The 27998-nt window shown below is 35.5% G+C and overlaps 2 protein-coding genes and 1 non-coding gene across 11 annotated transcripts in view; 2 read left to right on the top strand and 1 right to left on the bottom strand.

Moving 5' to 3' along the window:
- UGP2 (UDP-glucose pyrophosphorylase 2) overlaps window positions 1-924 on the top strand; it is a 48514-nt gene extending 47590 nt beyond the window's left edge. For all 4 annotated transcript variants that reach the window (XM_046662407.1, XM_046662406.1, XM_046662405.1 and 1 more), the window contains exon 10: window positions 472-924. In XM_046662407.1, the coding sequence (XP_046518363.1) occupies window positions 472-579 (108 nt within the window). In that variant the 3' untranslated portion in view covers window positions 580-924. The remainder of the gene's footprint in view (window positions 1-471) is intronic.
- Window positions 925-1519: 595 nt separating this feature from the next.
- VPS54 (VPS54 subunit of GARP complex) overlaps window positions 1520-27998 on the bottom strand; it is a 106249-nt gene continuing 79770 nt past the window's right edge. For 4 of the 6 annotated variants that reach the window (XM_046662401.1, XM_046662400.1, XM_046662403.1 and 1 more), the window contains 10 exons: window positions 27235-27416; window positions 26517-26629; window positions 23038-23101; window positions 20324-20429; window positions 19328-19415; window positions 18641-18762; window positions 18447-18527; window positions 9246-9353; window positions 7183-7277; window positions 1520-2917 (listed from right to left, as the gene is read on the bottom strand). In XM_046662401.1, coding sequence (XP_046518357.1) covers window positions 2812-2917; window positions 7183-7277; window positions 9246-9353; window positions 18447-18527; window positions 18641-18762; window positions 19328-19415; window positions 20324-20429; window positions 23038-23101; window positions 26517-26629; window positions 27235-27416 — 1065 coding nt within the window. In that variant the 3' untranslated portion in view covers window positions 1520-2811. Of the gene's footprint in view, window positions 2918-7182; window positions 7278-9245; window positions 9354-18446; window positions 18528-18640; window positions 18763-19327; window positions 19416-19965; window positions 20069-20323; window positions 20430-23037; window positions 23102-26516; window positions 26630-27234; window positions 27417-27998 lie in introns of those variants that run through there. The other 2 variants (XM_046662402.1, XR_006888735.1) reach the window with 2 other exon arrangements.
- Window positions 16230-16353, top strand: LOC124240545 (small nucleolar RNA SNORA25). Its single transcript, XR_006888932.1, has one exon. It is a non-coding gene; the product is annotated as a small nucleolar RNA SNORA25 (small nucleolar RNA).

Raw genomic sequence — 27998 nt, 5'->3', positions numbered from 1 at the left:
TTGGCAAGCCATGCTGAGGTGGCGTCCCATATAGCAGAACTTAGAAGGACGTACAGCTAGGATATTTAGCTATGTACTGGGACTTTGGGGAGGGGAAAACAGCAAACCCCAAACCTATATGTAGATATAAGCCAAGCACCTTCCAGTTTCTTTATGAAGGTAGATAATGCTGGTGGCCTTGCAAGTAGTTCTTTGAAAGGGCCAGTTGTGCTGTGGCACTGCGTCCACTTCCCATTCCTGGTACCACCTCTGATAAGGAGGCAAGGAATCTAAAACTACTGCCAAGATGTTACAGAAGGACACGTTACGCTTTTCCTTAACATGTTATTTTTCATGTTTAATATTGTTTATAAATATAATTACTGCATTGTAAAAGGAGTTCTACATAAACTTGATAATTGTAAGAAAATCAATTGCATTTCAGCTGCAGTTGCAAATACACTGTTGCTTTTTGTTTTCCCTGTCACTTAGGGGACAGTTATCATCATCGCAAATCATGGTGACCGAATTGACATCCCACCTGGAGCAGTATTAGAGAACAAGATTGTATCTGGGAACCTTCGTATCTTGGACCACTGAAATGAAAAATACTGTGTACACTTTCTACGAATTAGGGGCTAAATAGTTTCCTCCAATGAAACGTTCTCTAGGGTTCTAAAATAGGGCAGGTACTTTACTATGTTACTGTACCCTGCAGCATTAATTTTTAGAGTTTTCTGCAGTATGCTTTTAGTCTAAGAAAAGCACAGATGGAAGCAATACTTTTCTTCTTTGAAGAGGATCCTGGAAGTTAGTTCATCTTCAAGTGCAATATTGTTTAATCTTAAAACTGGGGCAGCTCTGCTGGAAAATCTTTTAACAGAGGCCTTGATGATGGTCACTTTGAATTGCTTGTGATTTCAAAAATAAAGCTGTGAAGCAATACATGTGTACACATACTTTTCAACACTAACTTTATAAAATGGTGGAAAATGGTTTACTCTTGCTAAACAGTTACTAAAATCAGTTGGATGATTTGCTCTTGGAAAATTTAAGTACTCACTGGCAAGTTACCTAACAAGTCCGGTTTTTCCATATCTAAGAATCTTAACCACCTCATTATTTCCATAGGAATCAAATTTAAGGTATTTAGTACTTTTCATTTAGTTCTAAAGCTGGGATGCCTGCCATGCTTTCCACAGACTTTCCAGTTATTGAAACAAAGTGGTGTTTCTTTTCCCAGCTGAAGGGGGTGGCGTGGGTAGGGCATTTCCTTCACATCCTTGTTCTCTACTATAGTGGGGTGGGTGTATAACTTTATAAAAAGTTCTTTCCCTGAAGCTTCACTTCTTGAAGCTTGCTTATTGTCACTGAAAAATGTTTATGAATAATCTTTTAAATCAGGTCTGCTGGTAGTTTGTGGCTTTTCTCTAAGAATCAATTACATTTTCCAATTCTTCCATACTTGTTTTTGAGTAGGCTGCTTGTTTAATTTGAAGTTTACTGTATACTATTAAAAAAGTTGTCTTTTAAAGTCTGGTAATTTTTTACAGCTTTATTTTAGACAGAGACAGTTTAAGAACCAATGACATACCTCTGTAATGATAAAGAAAACAGGCTTTCCTTAAAGAAACTGAAGAGCACAAAATAAGACTGTTTCATTGTACATAATCACCACAAGGTTAGGCACTCTGACAGGGTTAGGCAAGATTCCTGGTGTGAAGTGAGGCACAGGCACTTTCATTTGTAGAGTGCTGCTGATTCTAATTTTGAAGGTAGGTATTATAAAAGTCTTTAAATAACTTACTTATCACCTTTATTTCTAGCCCCAACACAGCAGCCTATATTTTAAAAGTTCTATTTCTCCCTGGTCTGTGTTCATATACACATTGAAAGTAACATAAAAACAAGAACCCAAGGGGGGCATACTTCATGTTATCTAAATGTTAAAATGAGAACTCATAAGTAGGCAGAATATATGACAACGTATTCTCACCTCTGCTAGAAATAAAAAAGCAAAAAAAAAAAAAACTCTTCATAGATACCTTTATAAAAATACATCTGTTATACTACAGCCTTTCATATACCACTTCTAAAAAGTATTTAAATTAGTAGTTGCATAAATAAATGCCAATATCTTATTCTTTATTACTTGTGATCAGCCTTTCAAGTATTTAGACTATTCTGGAAGGCTTTACCCAGTTGACATACAGTGGTAGTAGAAAGATTAAATATGCGACACACAAAGCCTGAAACTTGACATTGGTCACTAAAACAAAAATTGAATTCCTAAATCCAAGCAATCAAAAGATGTTTATTTTTTATAGAAAGATCTGTAAAAAAATAATTTTTCAAACAGCTTTACTTTCATAGAGAAAACTTTCTACAGAGATTGACTAAGATTTTAATATTTTAAATTGTACCATCATTAAATAAGGTGGGAAACCATATGAATTTCATTGCACTGGAAGAAATGCAAAGCATTTTTTAATATAAAGTATACAGAGCATTCTAGTCAACTACAGCTGTGTTACAGCTATGTGTTCTTTTGGATTTGGTCCAAAGAAACCTGAGTCTGTTTCCAGAGAGAATGAAAAATGTTATAGACACCTGATCAGTTACTCCTCACTTTGAAGGAAGCACAAAAATGGCATTCCTTGTAGATCCCACTGAATCCCAGTTCCCCAACACTGATACTTTCCTTTTCCCCTTCCCCCTACCCCAGTTCACTTTGGGTTCCAGGTTCAGTTCTTGAATCACAGGCATCCATATTTTCTTCATAAATATACACATCCCATGGTCAGATGAACTACCCAGTTTTCCAGTATGTCATCACCTCTTCTGTTCCCAGATCTCAGCCATATTTAGGTCCAAATCTTTAAGGCCTTTTAAGGCTTGAAGATTTCCAGTGTAAAAAGCTACATCTGCTGTGACCAACCTAAACAATGGAGAGAGAATTATTTTTAATCTCACACTTTCTATTCAGATAATTAAAGTAGCAGTGCTCAGAGAGTCCTATTCTAGCTGCTAGACTATTATTTAAAATTCAGATTTCCTGGGGACCAAATGTCAATATATTTCTCTTAGCAAGATTCCTGCTATCATATAGTTAGACCATTTAATGCTCTATTTCAACAATAAATGTGTTAAAAAGGAATAAACCAATGAAGGTTGGACTCAGTATCATAATTCTGTCCAATAAAATAGATTTATCTTAAAACAGCATGAAATAAAGTACAAAAATAACAGGTTAAACAATTCTTTTGATCAGTTGTCACTAGACTAGAGTATACCTGTATATGACTAATGAAATCGAGGGAAAGAAAGACAAGCTCCCCTGAGTGCCATCCTAAGAAGTTAAATGAAGGCTGCGACTTGTGTAAGTATTACTGGATATAAAACTTGATATTGATAATCGATATAATACCATTTGATGAAAAAGGACAGAATTACACTTTGGAGTACTGAGCCGTCACATTAATGCCTATACCTGAAAGAACGCTGCCAGAAAGGACACTCAGATAAACAAAATATCAAAGCTCCATGCATAAAAAATAGGGACTGGTCTTATTAGATGTATATTTTGAGAGCTGTGGCCCAAGGAGAAACAAATAGGAGACCTTGATTTAGAAGTTTGTAAAAGAGAAGAAATTCAGCTTCAATATTTTAATGAACACGTCCGTTCTGGATTGCTGAACTACATGGGGGCAAAGGTGTTGTAAGCAGGCTTAATATCTGTACTATAGTCTAATTTACAAATAACCTTTGGACTTAGGTACTTAATGTTTCACCTTTTATCACATGGCAGAATTTAGTAAAGACCATATTTTTCATTTGAAACTCATCTAATTCAGGGTGTTTTAAAATCTATACAAAGATTCTAGGGGTCAGCCCTGTGGGAGAGTCGTTAAGTTCACGTGCTCAGCTTCAGCGGCCCAGGGTTTCACTGGTTCTGATCCTGAGCACAGACATGGCACTGCTCATCAAGCCATGCTGAGGTGGCATCCCACATGCCACAACTAGAAGAACCCACAACTGAAAATACACAACTATGTACCGGGGGGCTTTGGGGAGAAAAAGGAAAAAAATCTTTATACAAAGATCCCATATTGTCATTCTTGTGATAAGATGGTCAGTAAGTACACCGAAACTGACAGCAACGGCTCTAAAAAGACCAAAGCCTTTCTAAGGCAAGGTCCTTGCATTAAAAATTAAACATAAAGTTAACACAAAGCTCTACTTAAAAATATTGTCAATAGTTATGTTTAATAAACACAACTATTTACAATCTATACAAGTTACAAGTCTATACATCAAAGTTGAAAAATTTTGACAGAAAAGATATTTGCAACATATATAACCAATAAAGGATTAGTTTGAGGGCATATGCAAAAATCTTAAAAATAAAATATAACACCCAAGAGAAAAATGGGCAAAGAATATGAAGAGGAAAAGTCACAGATGAGAACACCCGAATGACTAATAAATATATTAAAAGATGACAAACATTAGGAAATGCAAATCAAAACAAGATACCATTGTCTCCCATCAGACTGGCAAAAAAAAAACCTAACAGCAAATGTTAGTAAGATGTGGAGAAATGGTCGAGTGTTAACTTGGTACAGCCACTTTGTAGAACATTCTGGCAATACCTAGTAGAGTGAAAATGTACATGTGCTCTGATCCACTTGTAGGTACATACCCTAAAGAAACAGTCACACCATTTTAGACACGTATAAAGATCTTAACTGTGGCATGGTTGTAATGGAAAAAAATAATGGCCTTAGAAATGTATCACTAGGGGAACTGGATGCATTAAATATGATTGATTCATGTGGGTGAATACAATAAAGCAGTCAGAAAATGGACAATTTATATTAGCATCAATAAATCAGTAACAATGTTGAGTGGAAAAAGCAGCATACGTACAATATACCATTATAAGTTAATTAAGTTTACAAAACTATATTTATTTTTAGATATAGATAATAACGGAGAAGGACTTAAACGATATAGATCAAATTTACTAGAAATATTGCCTAAGCGTTGGGGGAAAGAGAATGGGACTGGAGACAGGGTCAAGGGATACTGCAACTTCATTTAAATTAAATGCCATTTTTTTTAACATGATAAACATTTTTTCAAGTGAAAATGACAAATGTTAACGATCATTTCTAAGTAGCAAGAATACAAATATTCTCCATATGTCTCTGTATTTTAAAAATAAAATAGAGAAAAAGATAATCACATTAAAAAGAAGAAGTACAGGGCTGCTGAGAAAGGAACAGGGACCAAGTGCTCAGTGGGTCTGGGATTTCCTCCTGCGGTAGTAAGAATGTTTGCAAGTGGACAGAGGTGATGCTTGCACAGAGGCTGGAATGCATGAAGTCCACTGAACTGCTAACTGTAAAACAGTTAATTTTAGGTTATGTGAATTTTACCTTGAAAAAAAAAGAAAGAAATGGTACATTTTTAGAGTCAATTCAAGAACAAAAATTCCTTTTAAGCAAGTAGTTATGTCTTTGGCCACAGTCCAGAGGTTACTTTTCAGAAATTCTATCTTTTAAGGGATCACTCAAAGACATGAATTGACTTACACACAGAAGTTAATCTTTAAAAGTATGTGACAGTGAAGATCTCCTAAGGTTGTACTGACCCCCAAACAGTTATATTAATAAAGAAAATAGATATTGAGTTAGCTTGGACGCTTCAGAAAAACCAACCAACTAACCCAGATTTAGTTATGAGAATAAAAGAAGAAGGGTATGAGTGGAGTGGGGCTTAAAAATGTTAGCTTTTTTGGGGGGCCAGCTTGGTGGCACAACGGTTAAATTGACGTGCTCCGCTTCAGCAGCCTGGGGTTTGCCAGTTCGGATCCCAGGTGCAGACCTACGCACTGCTTATCAAGCCATGCTGTGGCAGGCATCCCATGTATAAAGCAGAGGAAGATAGGAACGAATGTTAGCTCAGGGCCAGTCTTCCTCAGCAAAAAGAGGAGGATTGGCAGCAGACGTTAGCTCAGGGCTAATCTTCCTCAAAAAAAAAAAAAATATATATATATATATTAGATTTTTTTGACTAGTCTCTAAGAAGTATTTGGTGTTCATTTGAACTTTTCTGTAGCTTTGCAGTTTTTGAAAATAACAGATAAGTCTTAAAAAAAAAAAAAGTAACCAGGTAATAATCAAGGAAGAGAATCAGATTTTTGCATAAAGGTCCTAAATTCAGCCTGGCCGACAGATTCAGCAGTCTGACCTTCCAAATAGTTTTTTGTAAAATCAATTCAGTGTACTTTTTTTAACGGCAGGGTCAACTTCTAACTCCCAAATACATTTTTTTCATTTGTTCCTCTAAGTTTGAAATTTAAGCTTGAAACTCCTTTAACAGGGAGTAAAATATTTTATTCCTAAAAATCCATGGAACAGGTAACACACTGAGGAAATCATATCAAGGTGTAACAACATGATCAGTGCTTTGCATTTTGTATAATCTTTCCCTCATATCTTCATCTATGTTGTCCTTCACAAAAATCCTGTGACAGAACTTTTTATCATCAAAAATTAAAGTTCAGAGAGGGTGAGTGATTTGCCCAAAGATACACAGCTACTAAGTGGCACAACTTAATCCAAGTTTTCTGATTCTAAATACTATATTTTCTTTTATATATTGCACTGTTTCACCAACAATACATATAATTTGCTGAATGGCTCGTATATACACACTTATACTTATTTTTTGAAACTGTGAAGGAATTAAGGCAGATTTTATCTTTCTCATTTTATAAATAAGGCACAGAGGTTAAGTGACTTTCTCAGGGTCACACAGCTACAAAGTAGGACTACAAGATCTGTGTGGATAGGAGAAGACTATTGGGTAACCTAAGGAGGTGCTGCTAACCCACACTGCCTCAAAATGGACACAGGTCAGTTAAGTAACTGACCATTTATAAAACACTTTAATGTAGACAGACAGCTAGACAGAGAGAGAGAGAGAGAGAGAGAGAGAGAGAGAGAGAGAGAGCGAGAGCGCGCGCGCGTGCGAGAGAGAGACCATCTCCACACAGGAAAAAAAGACAAAAGGTTGCTGATTTTACAATTTTGGGGCCCCAGCATAATTATAGTAGAAAAAAGACAGCATAATGAATAAAAACCAATCAAACAATTCAATATGGGAGTGTGTAGTAAAAATATGTTGAAAACATACCCATTTTGAGGTCCTCCATCATTTATCACATTTAAGTGAGATAATTGCTTTTTCAAGTGGAGTTTGTAACTTGCATTAATTCTTAAAAATAACATCTGGAAAAGAAATAAAACTTATTTTCTTAAAGCTCTACTGAAATAGAAAACATGTCTGAGTTATCAATATCAAATCAATATTATTTTGAAAAAATATTTTTAAAAAAACCTTTGCTTTGGCATATACTTTAAAAATGCTCCTCTGAAGTATTTAATTGCTATTTCAGTATAGCTTTCCTCCCTAGTTGGATAAAAGCTCTTTTTCCTCTTTTCAGTAGTACTTCTTTTAATGATATGACTTACTTCTAACTTTCTGCCCCTTAGAAGAACTCCTCTGGGATATAGGCAGGATCAACTGTGACAGGTAAAAATAATAAAAAGAAATAGAGAATTCTGCAATATATTAACTAGGATCTTGACAGAAAAAAACAAAAAAGTCACAATGGTAGAGGCAAAGATATCTTCATCCTTCTAAACTGATAAAATTACTTGAAAGTATTTTACTGCTCTCACATACAGATTTTTAATGCAATGGCCCAATACTTCTTTGGGAAATACCTGACCTGAAGTTATATACAATTAATCTACGGAAACAATTTTGTAGAATAACATATATTTTCTATGGGAAAAAATATATATACAGTCATCTATGGAATGTTTTGTGGAATTACTGGTATTCTAGTGACTATATAGACATAAAATCTATAATTTTTGCTCAGCTTTGACAAGAGTTCCCTTTAAATTATGATGATGAAATAACCTGTATGCCCAGCTCCCTGACCTGGCTAAGCCTTACTCTAGAATTAGAACTCACATGGCAAATTCAAAAGGTCAGAATGTCACAGGTTGGGGATCTCACATGTGGAACAGAAAGGATGGCTTGGCTAGGAAGAAATGAGTATCAAAAGAGACCCTGGTCGATACTCCACATCAATGGCTCCTCCTCAGTCCTCAGTGAGCTCCAAAGAAGTTGGATGATATGTAATCATGAGGTAAGTATGATTAATGAAAACCCAGGGAAGCATGAAGAAAAATGGTAGTAGCTAGCATACGATGGAAGTCTGAGGTGGCACTGAGGTGGGAAAGGAGACCAGCAGCAGCAAGAGTAGGCAAGAGACACTAAGAAAGCTACGCGTACTCAGCTCCCAGAGACCATTTCCATGCACTCAACCAATTAGAGACAATCTGAAATAACAAGCTTGTCTGAACAGCAAAACTTCCAGTGAAAGTTAAGTTCATTAGTCATACAACAACCAGGCTTTTATTGTAACATGTATCATGCTACAACTTGGCTTGAATAGGATCACCTGGTATAGACGGAATAAGCCAAGGTGGTAAAGAAGACTGGGAAAAAAGGAATACTGGCACCTTTAAAGTACCAGGAGAGGGAGATGAGGGAGGTGGGGGGCAGAAGTGTCACTGAGGAGTGAAGAGAACGCTGTGATAATTCTTTTATAGACGAAGACAGTAGTGACAGGGGCATACTTCATAGGTAAAAGGTGCCAAAGACTACCCATTTTGCTATTTTTCCTGTTTTGTGCCTACTACATCACTTATGCTGATCTAACATATTAATGATAAGGCACACTAAATTACTTTATGTGTCATCTCATTGTCATTAACTCCATTACTAATTCCTCCTCTAACCAATTTGGATTATAATCACAGTGAGTAACTGATTTTACTATTCATTGATAAACGCCAACTCTGATTTTCAAACTAATAATGTAATGAAGGATGTAAGTAGAATCTGGGATCTCTGATACTCAATGGACAAATGGAGACTACTTTTTAGAACTGCTGACGATACAGCAAAGCTACTATTGCTCTGGCCTGTCAGAGCAAAGGCACTTTGAAATCAGAAATTTTTATCCATGTTCCACAAGTAAATAAACCAAAAAAACCAATAAAAGTCATCTTGGAATATGAACTAAGCTTAACTGTGCCAAAGATATGTAAAAACACTCCAATTCTGCATGCATATTATAAGCCATATATAAAAAAGTAGTTTTAGGAATTACTACTCACTTGCGTTTGTTCTTCTGGAAGGAGATCAAATATAGCTTCATGCATTTTTGCCATTTGCTTACAAATATTCCTGAAACAGGCAGAAGGAACGGGAGCTTTCACCTCATACTGGCAGGGAAAAATAATGAGAATTACGTTCATGTCCTCTGGATTGCACATCCCCACGAAGACATGTGTTTTCTGCCCCTACACATCTAACTCTGATATAGCGCTCAAGCTTACACTTAAACTGTGAGCTGTGCTACTCGTGCAAATCTCAATGACTTTTCAGTAAATATCCTCCCTACTGTGAGAGAGCCAGCATAACGTAGTCTCTAAGAACATAGGCTGGCTCCCTTCTTAAAATGGACTGCTTGGGTTCAAAACCCAGCTCTTCCAATTCTTAGCCATGTGGTGTTGGACAAGTTACCTCATTTCTCTACATCTCAAAGGGCTTGCTGTAAAGATTTTAAAAGATGGCTCATAAAAACATAAAACAGTGCTTGATACAAAGAAGTGCTCAAAAAATGTTGGCTACTAATCTAGCTCAACATACAATGGTGAATCATTTAGGTAGGCCCTCTACATTAAAATATAATTTTTTAAACATGATTTTAAGAACGTGTCAACGTGATCATATCTGACATCAATATAATTCTCATAGAATTAAAATGTTCTTTTTCCTTTGTAGGTGGGCCAGTATAGTAATCATATTTACCCTAAGGTTAGGGAAGACTTTTTCAGCAACAATTTATACTGAAATTTTAAACTTAGGTACATTCATTTTACTATTCTTACATCTAGAAAAAAATACTGATATGATTTAGATAATCATCTTTTGGCACACATTTTAGCATTCACAGCTTAAGTTATAAATCGTTTTTATTTACAAGACAAATTTGCACTAAGTAATTATATTTTAAATGTACTAATCTTATAAAGTTTATTAAAATGATAAGTTCCAATACACTGCTGTAGCAGAACCATGTAGAAGTCACCATGTGACTGGACCAAGGTAAGCAAAGTTGTGACCCCCCAAGGGTTTGTCTCTCTTCAGCCTAGAAATATATCAAACACCCCCTTATCTTTTTTATTAATAACAACTTTAAGATATAATTCACACACCATAAAATTCACCCTTTTAAAGTGTACAATTAACTGGTTTTAGTAAACTCATACAATGGTTATCGCCAATAATTTCCGAACATTTTCATCAGCCCAAAAGAAACTCCATACCCATTAATAGTATCATTAATACTGTTCCCATCTGCCCCTGGCAACCACTAGTCTCTATAAATGGAATTATATAATAGGTGGCTTTTTGTAACTGGCTTCTTCTGCTTAGCATAATGCTTTCAAGGTTCCTCCATGTTGTAACATGGAAAAAGTACTTCATCCTTTTTATGGCTGCATGATATTCCGTTGTATGAATATACCATAGTTTATCCAATCAACAATTGACAGACATTTGGGTTATTTCCACTTTTTGGCTAGGAAGAATAATAATGCTATGAACATTCATGTACAAGGTTTTGTGTGGACATATGTTTTTGACTCTCTTGGGTATATACCTAGAAGTGGAATTACTGGGTCATATAGTAACTCCATGTTTAACCTTTTGAGGAAATGCCAAAATGTTTTCCAAAATGGCTGTACCACTTCACAATCCCACCCAGCGGTGTATGAGATTTCTCCATATCCTCACCAACACTTGTTATTGTCTGTCTTTTTTATTTTAGCCATCCTAGTGGGTATGAAGGGTATCTCATTATAGTAACATCCCCTTAACAACCCCCTGTACTGAGTTGAATAGTATCCCCCCAAATTCATGTCCACTTGGAACCTCATGAGGTCAAAACAGATTAGAGTGGGCCCTAAATCCACTGACTGGTATCTTTATAAAAGAAAGGAGAAGGAAATTTAGACACAGAGATACACAGAGGGAAGATGTCCAGATGAAGACAGAGACAGAGATTAGAGTGATGTATCTGCAACCCAAGGAATGCCAACAACTGACAGCAGGTACCAGAGCTGGAAAGAGTCAGGGTAGGATTCTTCACCAGAGCCTTCAGAGAGAGCATGGCCTGGTGAAACCCTGAGTTAGGACTTCTAGCCTCCAGAACTATGAGGGAATGAATTTCTGTTGTTTTAAGCCACTCGCTGTCTAGTAATTTGTTATGGCAGCCGCAAGAAATTAGTACACCCCCAAAACCTTCCTTCACCTACTTTCCCTAAAGATACTGTTCTTTCCATCTTATCTTCACTGTCACATTTCTTTAGTCACCCAAATTTGATACTGTTATTTCTTTATTCTCAACCCTTAAAATTTGGTTCTTGCCACTACCCAAACCACTTTCTCCTAATAATCTTCTGAAATTTCTCTCTAGAAAAATCACTAAAGACATCCTAATTTCCAAATTTAGTAACTTTTCTAGTTCCCCTTACTCATTGCTCTGCAGTATTTCACACACGCACACTTGAAACATTATCCTGGTGTAGCACAATGCTTTCCTGGTTCCTCCTCTGCTAACCTTTCTCTTCTTCTGTCCCCTAAGTGCAAAGCTTCTTTAACGTTAATCCCCCCTCATCTTCTCTTTTCTCTCTTATCAACCTCATTCAGTCTTAGGACTTCTAACACACCTCTAGTCCTGAGCCACTTTACTGAGTTTAAGTGACACATTTTGTAGATGTTCCACTCCATAACTGAGTTCACAAGAGCTTTCCCAAACTTGCTCCTCTTACCTGTTTCAATTACTATCTCTAGTATTACAATCCTCCTGGTCACACAGACTTGAAATCTACTACTCAAGTTTTTTTTCCTCCTTTCCCTTGTTGCCTTGTACTGAATCAGTGACGAAGTCCCATCAAATGTACTTTCAAATTATTTTGCACCTTAGCACTCTAAATCAAAGTTTCTCAACCTCTACACTACTGACATTTTGGGCTAGATAATTCTTTGTTGCAGGGGCTGTCCTGTGTATTGTAGGATGTTCTGCAGCATCCTTGGCCTCTACTCGCTAGTTACCAGCATCACCCCACTCCCCAAACTGTGACAACCAAAAACGTTCCCAACATTTCTGAATGTTCTCTGGGGGACGAAATTGTCTCAGTTGAGAACACTGCCCTAGGTGAAGTCTTCAATACTTCTCACCTGAAAAAATGTCATAGCATTTTAAGGAGTCCAGATATTAGTACAACATACATTTAATAAAACTGCCTGGCACATAGTAAGTTCTGAATAAATATTTTCTTGGATGTGTATGTATGTGCACATACGTGTGCATATACGTAAGTACATATGTATGTGTATGCTTGAATGAAATTTCAGATACTATACTAGCTGGAGTGTACAAAGATGAATCAGAGACAGTCCCTTTGGGGCAGTGACTGTCTAAAAGCTGGTTAGTATTCCAGAAAATGGACACTGCATGTTATAGGAACACAGGTAAAGGACACTTAGGCCACAGCAGAGATGGCTTCCTGAGCAGCACACTTGGGCTGCTGAGTCTTCAAAGGAAAAAAATTAAGTGAAAGTATTCCAAATAGAGGACATACCATATCACCTCAAATCCATTCTACATACTATCTGATTAATCCTTCCAAAGTGCAATCATAATCACGTGATTCATTAGTTTAAAAACTTTTGGGTTCTTCTCCTGTTTAAAATTTAGAAAGCTACAGAGAATGTTGCTACTACCTTAACTACAAGAAAAAACTAGAACAATTTATAAAATCATAACTTTTCTTGAACCCATCAGAGAACAGAGGTCACAGGAACCAAGGAAACTAATTTCAAAGAGTGACAAGGCCCTCTGAGGAGAGATGGGACACAAGAACTGTCTCACTTTCGGCAGAGTATAGGAAGAAGAGGTGAACGCCATAGAAGCAAAGAAGAAGAAAACAACTAACATTTTAACAAATTCCCAAAGGCCAAATGTGGACCAGCACATGTTTAGAATAAGTGAGAACCCTAGCCATAAAGGCAGTTTGCACTTGCTCACAAGCTCTCTATGGGCCTCCAGGAGGTGCTCACAAGCAACACTAGGGTCAGGGCAGGAAACCACAGAAAGTCACTTTCAGTAGCACAGGCAAGCAGGAGGTGACTGGCTGCCCCTAGGGAAAAAGAGTAAATGCCACCCACTTCCCCAAACCCTCCTCTTGTACAGAGGAAAAGTATGAAGTCACTGAGAAGTGGCACCAGACTTTTTCATCCCTGGGCCCACTGTGTGAGCGGTAGAAGCAAATCATGGCTGCTCCTGAGAGAAGGACAAAAACACCTTAAGCCCAGGATCATATACCAATCAAAGCACAGGTTGACTTCCACTGGAGGAGGAACAGGAACACTGAAAGGCTCTACATCCAAGGACTCACCTTACCTCATTTCAAGAATTATAATAATGCTACAGTAGTTAAGACAGTGTGGTACTGCTGTAAAGATCAATGAAATGGAAAAAAGTCCAAAAATAGACCCACACAAAAACAGTCGACTGATTTCCTACAAAGGTGCCAATGGAGAAAGGATAGTCTTTTCAACAAAAGGTACTGGAACTACCCAAAAAAATGAACACTGACTCATACTTTGCACTATATACAAAAATTAACTAGAATTGGATCATAGACTTATATTTATAAAACCTAAAACAATAAAACTTCTGGAAGGAAACACTGGAAAATATCTATGTATTGGATTATACAAACATTTCTTAGGAGAAGAATCATGAACAATAAAAGAAAAAATGATAAGCTGTAGTTCATCAAAATTAAAAACTGCTCTCTGCAAGACACTGTTAAGAAAATGAAAAGAAAACCCACAGATTGTGAGAAAACACTTAAAAAACACATTGATAAAGGACTTGTATCCAAGATATATAAAGAACTTTCACAAGTCAATAATAAGAAAACATAATTTTTAAAAATGAGTAAAATTTTGAACAATTTACCAAAGAAAATATATGGATGGCAAACTAACACATGAAAAGATGCTCAACACATTAGTATTATGTAAATTAAAACCACAGTGAGCTATTACTCACTTACTTACTAGAGGACTAACAAAAAACAGACAGACAATAGAAAGTTCTGGTAAAGCTGAACAGCACCTAGGAATCTTATACATCAAAGTAGGAAGGCAAAATGGTACAATCACTTTGGAAAATAATTTGTCTGTTTTTAATAAAGTTTTACGTTTCTATACAACCATCAATCTATTCCACGGTATTTACACAAAAGAAATGAAAACATATGCCCACACAAACACGTGCACATGAATGTTTATATCAGCATTATTGAAAACAGCCAAAAACCAGAGACAGCTCAAAAGTCTACCAACTGTTGAAGGGATAGTGCTTCATCGATACAACGGATATTGCTCTATATTACAAAGAAACAAACCATTAGCACACACTAGAACATCCATGAATTTCAAAAGCATTACGCTAAATCAAAAGAGCCTGGGACAACAGGCTATATTCTGTATAATTCCATTTATAGGACATTCTGGAAAAGGTAATACTATATGGACAAAAATCAGATCAGTGTTAGTCAAGGTTTGGGGATGTGGGGAGAGGACTGACTGTAAATGTGTCCAAGAGAATGTTTAACAGCGATGGCACTCTTCTGTATCTGGATTGTCGTAGTTCCACTACTGTGTAACATTTGTCAAAATCATCAAACTACATCCTTAGAAGGACTGAATTTTACTGAATGTAAATTATACCTACATAAGCCTGACTTAAATTGCTTAGCTTTCCACTGGTAGTCCAAGCTGTCCGCTATTTTTCCAACGTATCTCCCACTCCTGGATTCACCCACCCTAATACATCAGCTAAATGGAATTATTCACCTTTGTTATTATTAACAACAACAGCAAAAGCATTAACAGTTGACATTTACTGGATAGTGCTACAGTCAGACACATGATAAAAGAAAAACACTCCACGTATATAATCTCATTAATCCTCATGACAACCTATGAGGCTCTATTATTATCCCCATTTAGAAATAGAAACTGAAGCTTAAGGAGATGAATAATTTGCCCAAGGTCCTTCAATGGCTAATACGTGACAAACATGGAATTTGAGCTTAGGTCTATCTGACTCCAAAAGCCTGACACTAAACTTCCTTCTTATGATTCCTACCAACATGTCTGTTCATGCTGTCACCTCACAGTATCTCTTCACTTCAACTTCATTTGCGCTAATCATGCATATCTTTAAAAGCAAAACTTATATGCATGCCTCACCCAGAAAGCTTTCTTAGATTTCCCTCCCAGGCTGGCAACCATCTCTTCCAAAGCATTAAAAGCTCCAATAGCACTAAATTGATTCCTTACTTACGACACTTTACATATTCTACCTCTTGGTATAGTTATTGACAAAATTTTCCTACTAAATATTTTACCATTTGAGGACAAGATCGAAGGCTTCACTCTTGTGTAACTCCGTTACCTAACGCAATTTAACTTAATGAATGAATGGTGCATGGGCCATTAGTCTAGCCAGGAGTACAATTAGATGTTAATGTTTCATTCTACCCAAGCAATGGTACCGTATTATTAGCTTCTTAGAATTAGCCTATATTATATTACTGTGTTATCTTTCTTTCTCCAAATTAAATTTTCAGATAAAAAAACGAAGAGCTAAAAACTGACAAGCTAACCCAAACCAAACACTGTCTGCTACTTTTGGTACGAATTAAAAACAGGGCCAAACTCCTGGGCAACCTACGAAAGCAAATAGGACAGGAAGTGGCAAGGAGAGACTTGTTAGTACAGGGAGAATGTCACATGTCAGGGTAACAGGAGAACTCATCAGTGGGGAAGGTAATAGAGAAAACATTAAATTGCAAAAGTCTAGGCACATTCTTGACATTGAAAAAAAAAAATTTAAAAGTGGGGGGAGTGTTTGAGGTTTATAAAAGACTTAAGAGACCTAACAACCAAACGCAATATATAGGCCATGTAGAAGCCTTTGTTCAAACCAGTTATTATAAAAAGACATTTTGGATAGGTCATTTCAAAAAGGGCTTGTCGGACCAAAACCAGCTCTTAATGCTGTGACCAAAACCTGAAGTTCTCCATAGGATATAACAGTCACTCAATAGTGCTATGTTTTCCTGAGGAAATATAAGGTTTAGCTGCTTATATCCATGACAGGTGGTATGGGAAAGTGAATAAAATGTCTCTCAAGTTTAAAAAATACATATCTATATAAAAAAGACATTTTGAGACAACTGATAAGTTTCAAATAGGAATAGGTGTTGGATGATATTAAGGAATTATTGTTAATTTTCTTGGGGGTGATATGATAGTGTGATTATATAGGAAAATCTCCTTAGTTTTTAGAAATACACACAATTATTTAGGGATAAAATATCAAAATACCTCAAAATTATTATAAAATATTTTAGCAAAAAAAGCAAATAATAATGACTGTTAAATATAGGAGATAAACATACGGGAAGCTCATTAAATAATTCTGTTTATCTTTCAGTGCCAAAAAAAAGAAAAGCATAAAGTGAGTTGTCACAGGAAAAAGGCGAGCCACATCCCAATTCTTGTTCAAAATCTCTGTATGACCAAACTGATCGAATAAAATCAGGCTTTTAAGAGTCCTGGTACTTTTTTGGTTTTGCTTCATTATATTCCACAGCGTATTACTAGTTCCACTATTCAACATTTACTGTATTCTACATTGTTAGGTGTTTATAGTCTTCTGCCATGTTAGATGGTACACTTCGTGAGGGCAGTCACAACGTATTGTTTCTGACTTATGGTACACAGAAGAATGCCGTGTATCAAAAAGAAAACTGGTGGAATAGAAGTGCTTTTGAATTTAGCCTGTACTTGGCAATCATGAAGAAAACAAAGAATTTCTAAACAACAGTAATTTTTCTCCACACAAAACTAGAAACTAATTTAACAGGCATAGTATAATATAGGTATGTTTGCACATAACTATAAATTCCTTAAGCTTCTTAAAAGAGAAGCATAAAACTTCTTTGTTATCTATCAACTACACCAGAGATTCTCAAAATGTAATCTGGGGACACCTGGGAGTCAGACTCTTTCCAGGAATCTGCGAGGTAAAAATCATTTCCATAATAATACTAAGATGTTACTATCTTTTTCACTCTCATTCTCTCATGGTTGAATAGTGGGGATTTTTAGATAACTTGTCATGATATCATTCTGAAGGCTAATGGAATGTGTTTGTGTATTCTTGTGTTTTAAATTTTTATTAGTTTTAATTTCTAATATGGAACTTACTGATTAGTGCAATTTGCATAAACAAAGCTCTTTGGGGCCCTCGATTATTTTTAAGAATGTAAAGTGGTCCTGTGACCAAAAATTTGGAGAACTATGAAAGAAACACAATCTTATTTTCCAAGCACTGCTTTCTCACTGTCACCTTCAAAGGTTTAGGCACATGTCTGTGGGCGTGAATGGGCACCATTCTATTGTGCCCTTTCATGATTTTTGCCTGCTGCTCCTGCCACCTCAGAATCTAAAGGATCCAAGTAGAAGGAAAAGCCTATCAAAGTGTCTTGCATTATAAGATTACTCTAAACATGCTCTTGGCCAAAAAGTATCAACTAAATAACTTTAAAACTTTCAAGTTGTGAAATTTCTGCTTTCTCTCTAAGACTTATTGAAGAAGTTAGGAAAAGGAAAGAGTGAGGGATAGGGTAAAAGTGACTGGGGCTGATTAAGTGACATTTTCTGAAGATATCCTCCCAGTGTAATTGAGAATCCTTTGGAAAACATTGCTTCTCTTAATGACTTATTGGGAATGAGAAGCAAACAAGAAATGAATATTGAAATTGACTATCTATGAGGAAAATTATTAGTACAGCACCTCAGACTCTGCCTTTTTAGTCTGAAAAATAAAGTGACATACTTTATCACAAATAATTTATTTACTTTTTTCTCCATTTTGATCTTTGTTCTTTCTGTCTCTGGAAGGCCTTCAGACTAAAATTGGTTTTGAAGAAGGTATATATTTGTCAATGCAGCTAATATAAAATTACTTTTGTATAGGATTTCTATCATACTTGAAATTATCTCCCTCCCTCCACCCCTTAAAGAGATGAATATCAATTACTTGGGCATTCTGAATATTTTATTGAGTTTTTTCCCTAAATCGTGAAGAATTTGATTTCTTAGGCAATTGTGAAAGTCACAATACTTTTAAGCAAAGCTCAATAATTTCCATAAATCATTACCTTAGATAATAGCTTGTCAAATAAGCTATCCATTATCGCTACAAGCTTAGCTGATATTTCAGCTATGTGGTCATGGTAGTCCTGTAATGAGAAATAATGTTATATTTTAAAGTCCCTGAGACATACCTAAAAAATACCTAACAATTAAGGAATTAAATTTATGAAACTCCAGTAGAAAATATATGGAAAAGTACCTTAGTGATATGATCAAAATGCCTAAGCATGCTATATTGCTTAGGTTGTAGTCGAGCTTCAAAATGAGCCCGGATCACAGGAATGTAGTGCACAATTAACTGCAAACAGCGTGAAGAAAGAGCTGAAGATCCAGGCAGTGAATTTATTATGGAGAAACAAAAAAGGATATTAGTTAACTTTAATTACATATCAAATTAAGCAAAATATGTCAATTTTATACAGACCCCAGTTATTTCATAAATGAAGAATATAGTGGCAGAAAACAACATATTTCATTTTGTGTAGGAAAATCATTTGGTATTGAATAATGTAAGGAACAGACTGCTTTTTCCAATGGACTCAAGTTGTGAGTATTACTGGCACGAGTAAGCTAATGGGACAACTGATTCTCTTCTGATATTCTGATACCTTTCACTCCCAAGTACTTCATACATTATTACATCTTAACACTTTCTATAGTGGTCAAACTTCCAAATAACTTCTATTTGTTGGAGTGGAAATTTCTTATAACATTTCTCCACAAGTTAATTTTTCAATTACGGTAATACAGAAAAGAGTGAAGTAGCATTTGCTACTTTTGGAGCCTTGGGTTAAAGCCAAAAAAAATCAAGTATAATAAAAACACAATGAGTATAGTAACATCATTGTAACATCTCAGCAGGTGAATTAAATGCAATAATCCATACCCAAATTTTTTGTAGTTATTGTTTTTAGTCCAACAACTTGCAGTGCACCAGCTCCAAGAACTAACTGGCAACTTCTTGAATTGAAGTACTAACAAAGGAAGGAGAAAAACAACAATGACAATTTATTTAAAATTATTGTTTATATGCTGGCGATGGGTCAACAGTTCTAAAAATACATTCTTCTTTCCTCCCATTCAAGGATCAAATGAATTTTCTGGTAGGAGCAATTAGAATCTATTCACATAATGATAAAAAAGGGGGAGAAGGGTGTTTCTAAATGATATTTACTGTCTGGCAGGAAAAAAGTTGAGAAATTCTAAAAACAATTTGTTTAGAAATTAATCTTTAATTTGCATTCACAAAACTAGTTCAGTTTAAGTCATTCTTATCGGACAGTCCCATTTTCAAAAGGGCAACAAAATCTTTCTGGACTAAAATATGAGAACTCAATCTCCGGGCAGAATTAATTGATAGATTAGACATTTTTAAAAAGTAAAGCCTTTTCTTTATGCTAGCAGTTAAAAATATTTGTTAATAAGAAATGGCTGAATTAAATTAAGAAATAGCTGAATAAAATTATCACATTTTCATTTTACATCAATGGTTCTGAAGAAGATGGTTTAAGAAAAGTCTCTAACCTTAGTGAGATGAATTTACGTGTAAAGTTCAGTGAGTCCCTTCCATCACATTTGAAACCAGTCCAGGTTTTTGGACCTAAGTGGCCTCAGTCATGTTCAGCACCTAACGAACAAATCATCTCCTGTCTCCAATGTCATTAACAAGTCTAGGGTGTAATGAGGAATCACTAAATGCAGAGTGAGAAGGAAGCAGGCGGCCTTCTTCCAGTAACATGTTGTGATTCAACCACAATCAAATGTCACAAAATTAATGTCTTAAAGATATTAACCTTGAAATGTCAAAGTTGGAAGTTTAGTCACAACCTAATGAAATACTTCTTCCAACTATTTTTCCGTAACAGAGTGAAATCATACACACCTTCAATAAATCTGACAGACGAGTAAGCATGTCAGTAGTAACAGATGGGATATTATCCACACACTGGCAATATTCAAGGATAATTCTTATCAACAGCAATACAGTTCTATAAGAAAAGAAAGATGATCCAGTAAGCAGTCAGAATAAGAAAAATCAAACTGATTCAGCATATAAAAATCAATACTGATCTTGGTAACTGTTAAATTATGTGTTTTACCTACAAGTGCAGCAGAGCAGGGACTAGCGTGAGGCAAGAGTGATTCCCATGGGGCAAAATTAAGGAGGCTCTCAATTTCAGGGTCATGCAATTGCAGAGTCAGCATGTGCATGACATTGAGAATGAGTTCCTGCTTAAATTTTGTGCTATGAGCACATCACCCTCTGTTTGGCATTCTTATTAAGTAATCTCTTTGATAAGGCAGGTATCCCATCTCTTGGCCAATTCAGAAAGACTGACAAAAAGTCTACCCAGTGTTTCTGATCATAGTAAGCCCTCAGTCATAACTTGAATTAATGAAGGGAACCAAGTCCCAACTTTCTTAGTAAGATGAAAGAGAAACTCTGGCTTCTAAGAACAACGTATCTCTTGAGAAGTTTATTGGTAAGTCACAAAAGGTTCTCCAAAGATGAGAAAGTTATCAGCTCATGAGCAGGACATGTCATAAGTTGAAAAGAGACAGTACTGAGACGTTAAGTAAGACTGAAATTAAGGAGAAAAGAGCAATACATTATAGAACATCTAAGTTCAATGAGATGCTCAGAAATGAGCGATCCATGTAAAATAATGTTTTATAAAAGTCTGAAGGATATCAGGAAGTAGTGATTCAAGAAAGAGAGTGTCTAGCCTTTATAACAGCATAATTGTCAGACCATATATTACTCTCAATGCATACTCCTAGAGTGTGCTTTACTAGGTAGGAGTCAATTGCTTATCTTTTGTAATCTTCTCTCAGAAGATATAATATTGCCCCTTTAAACAGAATTCAATTTTTCAGCAGCAGTCTCTTTGCTTAAAGTGCCAGAAAGCCAGACAGCCAGAAGGGACGATTTCCATCAAGCATAGGAAGAGTAACAAGATAATAGGTAAAGGAGAGAAAGCATTAGATTGAAGGGATGAGATTACTACAGGGAGATTGAAAAAAGTTCTGTCCTGCCAGAAACCGAAAAGAACTCCAGAGGAGAAAAAATGGAAGCTTTGGTTTACAATGGGTATACTTCAGAGTTCTGCATAATATATATTGGGAAAATGCATCAATTATATGTATGTATATATATATATATTTTTGGTGAGGAAGATTGACAACAGATGTTAGCTCAGGGCCAATCTTCTTCTTTTTGCTTGAGGAAGATTGTCACTGAGCTAACATCTGTGCCAATCTTCCTCTATTTTGTATGTAGGATGCCAGCACAGCATGGCTTGATGAATGGCGTGTAGGTCTGTGCCTGGGATCTGAACCCGCAAGGACTCTGGGACTCTGAAGCGGAGCACACAAACTTAACCACCAGGCCAGCCCCTATTTATATTTTTTGAAGGCTTATTAGATGACAAAAAATAAATAAAATGGTAAGATATGATTCCCACCTTAAAGGAACTCAGAGTATAACCAGGGAGATATATATTATATAAAGAAATAATTCTGATACGCTGCAGAAAGTGCCACGATAGAGGCACATAGAGTTACAAGCAGAGGATCATCCATTCTTCCTGGAGGGGATTGCTATTTCAGAAAAGACTAATATGGTGACAAGAAAAAAAGAAGAAAAGTGAAAAAGAATTCTGGTCTAGATACTGGGAACTAGACCTTGATTTTAATTCTGGTTCCATTTGGGTCATTTTATATTAACCATTTAACCTTCTAAGTTTCAATACTTTTAACTGTAGAAAGAGAACAATAATCCCTGAAATGTCTATTTTACATGTGGTTGTTGAGATCAAATGAGATCATACATAGGAAAATAAACTATGAAGTGCTGTTAGAGAATCTGAAGATATTATTTTAATTACTCACTTAATAAAAGGCATGTAGTACTAGACAAACAACACTGGAATTTATATTTTTCTTAGTTAACCTGAATTTGAAATATTATTATTGGTAAAAGAGTAAAAGACCTAGTGACAAATGACGATAATGGAAATAACTACCAACAACTATCAACTTCTTATTAGGTGCTAGAACTGTACTAAATGCTGTATATGAATTACTTGTTTAATTTCACAATAATTCTAAGTCTAGTACTATTTTCAACATTTGGTTTTACAGATAGGGGAACCGAGGCACATAGAGTAACCTGCCCAAGGTCACAAAGAATAACAGAGACCCTGAGATTCAAACCTAAGCAGTCTGACTCCAGAGCCCACAACTTAACTCCTATGCTATATACACACACTAAAAAAGCTGCAGAAAAAAAGACAGAAAGAGCTTAAGATACTAATAACATCTTGGAGCCACTCTACCATCCTTGGATTGTGTACCTCCAGATTTTCTGCTATATGGGAAAAATCAACAAACCTCTTTTTTCTTAAGCAAGTATAGTCCCTTACGGATATAGAATACCACAAAATACAGAAAATAAAATGGAATCGTAAGATTTCCTTTAAATTCTTTGAAGGCTTTAAAATTGTTAATCCAAAATTTCCAATTCACATCAAGGGGGAACTAGAAGACCTACGTTTTAAATAAATGACTCAACTAAAAAAGAAAAGTGTCACTTACCCAACAACAGCATACTGTTGTCCCTCAACAATGAGAACTTCAGCTGGTTTTCTTTCTTCTGTAGCTTGAGAATAAAGCAAAGAAACAAGAGAGACATAGATACAAGATGAAACAAAATACTGGAGAAAAAATTTAAACTAGGAAAAAACTGAAGAAGATACTTCCTATTTAGTGCCTGGAACCATTTCATATCTGAAAATAAATACTTCTTGGGAAGCAATGTGGCACAAAGTATATGAAGCATATTGGGTTTAAAAACAGAGAGATTTGGATTTGAGTTCCAGTACTGACAATTACTGGACACATGACTGTGGGCCAACTACCTAACTTCTTTGAGCCTTAATACCTGTAGCCATTAAACATGGATAACAATATCTGTCTTTCAGGGTTGTTGCTCATGATACAGATAATGATTACAAACTGCCTATCTTCTAGGTCTGGCACATGGTAGATAACCAGTAAGTAGTAAAGAAAAAAAAATGTTATCAGTTTCAAAAGGCAGAACTAGCGTTTCAACTGGTTGTCTTTTCTTTATTATAATTCTTAGAATACAAGTTAATTCCTATATTAAATGGAGAGATTATATATTTAATTTTCAAGATTTTAATCCAGAAGTTACTTTATTTTCAGCATGTGGTATTTCTTATCGTTATAAAACAAAATTCAGCACGTTCAGGTGAAAAGAACAGTGGGCCAGATTATTTTCCTGAATCAGCCAAATTAATTAGATTACCATAGGCAAGCTGTCACACTTACCTAAGCTTCAAGGCCCTTTGAGCTCTAAGACAGTAAATGTCTACTTCCTCGTTTCTTTCAAGCAAAAAAATCCAGTGTGATATAATTTCTAACCACAATTCACTCTGTATGTCAGAGTAAAATTTTTTTTTTTAAGATTTTATTTATTTCCTTTTTCTCCCAAAGCCCCCCAGTACATAGTTGTATGTTCTTTGTTGTGGGTCCTTCTAGTTGTGGCATGTGGGATGCTGCCTCAGCGTGGTTTGATGAGCAGTGCCATGTCTGCGCCCAGGATTTGAACCAACGAAACACTGGGCCATCTGCAGCAGAGTGCGCAAACTTAACCACTCGGCCACGGGGCCAGCCCCTCAGAGTAAATTTTTTGAGGATCAGGATTGTGTCTTACCCAATTCTATATATTACAGTGAGGTGGCATAGCATAGTAGTTAAGAGAAAGAGCCCTAAAGTCAGTCTGCCTGAATGTAGACCCCAGCTCTACCACTTCCTAGCTATGTAACTTTAAGCAAGTTGTTTAACCTCTTGGTGCCTCAGTTTCCATATGTGTTAAATGAGAATACACACTAACAGTCTCTAGCTCATGGACCAGTAAATGAGAGTAAGTGCTTAGAACAAATTGTCTACCATCAAATAAGCACTCAATTATTATTAACCGCTATCCATTAACCTTCATTTCCCCAGTGCCTAGCCAAGTTGCTAGTAACTCAATAAATGGATGGTGGATGAATGAATAATAACCAAGGATCCTTAACTTGGTAAGAACTAGTAAAATGTTAATGGACTTCTAATAGCATATACTTTCTTCTCTCTCAGAGGAAAAAAAATAGACTGGGACAGAAGCAGGGTATGTAAGAGAAACCTCCTACTGTCAGTATCCTCCAAAAGGGGAGTGAAAGTAAATACTTCACTTTGCAGGAAAAATACATGGTTAATTCAATCACTCTATATTTATCATTTTAATTCAAAAATCAATACGTTTGCATCACAGTGGATTGCAAGCCCATGAGCTGTTCAGGGACAGAAAACATATCTTAGTTATCTAGCACAGCACCTCAAACAGTGTGAAGTCAGTCAAATATGGCTTTAAAGAGTAGATGAGTGATAAGTCTTCTAATGTTAAACTTGTGATTTAGAATGATCAGAGTGTTTTATTTTTCTTTCAATCTTTGCTACCTGAGTGCTTTTGCTTTGCTAATATCACACAATCAATTAAAAAACTGTGATTACCACCCAACATTGTTTTCCACTGAAAACGGTCACTAGACAACAGAAATTTACTAAATTTCCTCAATTCCTCTCTCTGCCCTATATGAATTAACCTATTTTACACCTGTCCTTAACCCCTTCTCTCTTGTCACAGTGGTAGAAGAGATAGCCTTTCTTTTGAACTTTGGAATCAATTCCAGAGGCCCTGCCCCACAATCACTCTGTTTCACTCTTTTCCTAAATTAACCTTCTTCCTCCTTCTGTTAAGCATAAATATAATTCAGCTTCTCCTACCTTAAAACTCTTTTCTCACCTCCCTGAGTGGATTAAGGTAATAATAATCTCTGTAATTTCTCTTATGTCTCTAGCTGCCACTTCATCACTCAATTTCCCTTCACAGCCAAACTTGTTAAAAAAGTAAGCTACATTTGCCTTCCTTTCCTCATCTTCAAGTTACTCAGCACTGAACTACAATCTGACTCTATTATGCTACTGAATTACTAAGATTGTAAATGATCTCCTACGTATCAAACTAGTGGTCATTATCTGTATGTTACTCAGTCTTTCTCTTGTAGTGCAGTTGCATTTTGTGGAAATATGAAGTATACAATTTAAAAACATTTCTATGTAAAAATATTAAGCTTTCATTAAATGCATATAATTTGAAAAGGCAACCACCTCCTCCATTAAAAATACTCAAGAACTTCCTAATTTGAAATCTGGTATTATAGGATGAGCTGTACATAAGTTTACATTATTATCACACAACAACTCCACTTCAACTGGTATACAAAAATATCTCCCAGTCATTGCATCTCTTTCATATGAATCTCAACCAATATTGGATACCAATGACAATTTTCTTCTTGAAACTCTAATTTCGTGACTTCTATGTTCTTCTGGATTTCTTCCCACTTCTCTGGCCTTCCATCTTAGTCTCTTTCATAGTCTTCTTTTTCTACAGTTCTTTACATTTTGGTTTTCTCTATCGTATCACTACTACACTATTTGTGACTGCTAACGTTTTTTGTTCATTAGACTTAGCCCTTTTAAAGTAGAATTATAACTGTTACCTCCATCTCAATATCTGACACATAGGAGAGGCTTATTAGTATTCATGGTATGGTGGTTAAGAACATAGCTATGAAATTTATAAAGCTGATTTCAAATTTCAGCTCATCATTTGTACAAAAATTCCTTAACTCCTTGAAGCCTCATGCCTCCTCACCATAAGGTAACAATGGTATCTTCATGATAGGCTGTTATGAAGATAAACTGGAACAATGCATATAAAGTACCTGACCAGTATCTGGCATACGGTTAACACTCAATAAATATCTGAAGTTATTATTATAAATTACCACAGACACTTTCCCAGTCAACTACTTACTAACTAAGCTGGGAGCTTTAGTTCTAGGCTTTTCAAGAGACTGTCAACTAAACAAACTTAAATTAAGCACTCCTACAAAATGAACAAACAATATAAAATTGGAAGAGAGTGTATGAAAGAATACACATACCCCCTGACTTTTTTTCAGGTAAAGCAATCTTTCCGTCTGATATAGAATCAACGAGATCCTGAAATTCTGCAGGAACATCAGCTTGCTTCCAGCGCTCATTGTCTAAGAGGAGGCTATTCAAAAGTAAAAGAAAGGAAGATAAACTTTAATAACATTTCAACACCATCTTCCTTGATTGAAAAGGAAGAGCTGAGTATATAAGAATTTCGTTATTATGCCTTTTAGTAATAATATAGACTACATGTATCTTAGTTAAATTCAAGTAGAACTCATGCAATAAAAGACACTGAGTTTTTAAACACTAATGGCCATTTGCTGTTATTAGTACTTAAGATTTTTAAAAGTGCTGAACACCTTAATAAACTGACATCATTCATAAGCAGTATGAATACTTTCAGAAAATATTTCTCTTTTTATATCTCTTGGCCTAACCAAGAAGAGTGGTGAAACATAATTAACTTCACTTTGAGTGAGAAAAGGAAAGTCAATCTATTGAGGATCTTCCTGATAAGTACTTTAATGGAAATAAACATTCTAACTACACTTTGAAAACCCAAGAAATGTGATTCTAATTCCACAAGTTGCCTTTAATTAAAAAGAAAAAGATTTGTCAGGGGTGTTGGTTGGCCAACCAATTAAGTTTCCTCTTTTAAATAAAAGTGTGTTTTATAAAGAAAAGAAAAACAACTGAAGAACAGAATGAACACGGTAATGATACCTGAGCTTGGTTTTTCTCTCTTCATGAAACCTGTTCACAAATTTATTAGCTTGGCTCTGAAGTGCTCCAAGTAATGACATGCTTTTTCTTCCACAAATCTGTTCAGTGTCTAAAATAAATGTTTCCATTAATCTAGAAAGCGTTATGAATTCCGTGGAATTTAGCTTCTCAAGAAAACCATCCTAAATTTTAAAGATAACATAAAAATTATGACAGAGAGTTAGTATAACATCAACTATGGACGAGCTACATATAAAACCAACTTAGTTTAACAAGTTTTAATATCAATTTTATTGTATTTATAATATATATCAATTCATAAAAAATTATTTTAAAATCATTTTTAATGAAATTTCCCAATACTTTAGTCCTAGAAATTGAACATTAAATGCTTAAGATGTCTAAATTTTATTCTGCCCTCTATAATACAGTAGGCTCAAACAAATTCAGGTCATACCATAAAATTTTCACAATACTGGAGTTCAACTAGTTTTATTAATAAATTGTTTGGCTAGTTACACATGCATATATGTATATATACATACAAAAAAGAGCAGATTAATTTCAAATTAATTATTAAGATATTAAATTTCAAAATAAGTCTTTTAATCATTTATTTGAAAAGAATCCTTTAATAAGATTTCCTGTTTACTTTATTTGGATTATTTTACATTTCAACATCCCCCTAATAGACCACACCAGCACCATTAACCTTACTTAAGTGTTAAAAATGTAACAAGCATTATGAGGAACATAGGGACAAG

This window comes from Equus quagga, chromosome 5 (genome assembly GCF_021613505.1).
Source record: "Equus quagga isolate Etosha38 chromosome 5, UCLA_HA_Equagga_1.0, whole genome shotgun sequence".
NCBI lineage: Eukaryota > Metazoa > Chordata > Mammalia > Perissodactyla > Equidae > Equus > Equus quagga.
This window is presented reverse-complemented; position numbering and strand designations above follow the sequence as displayed.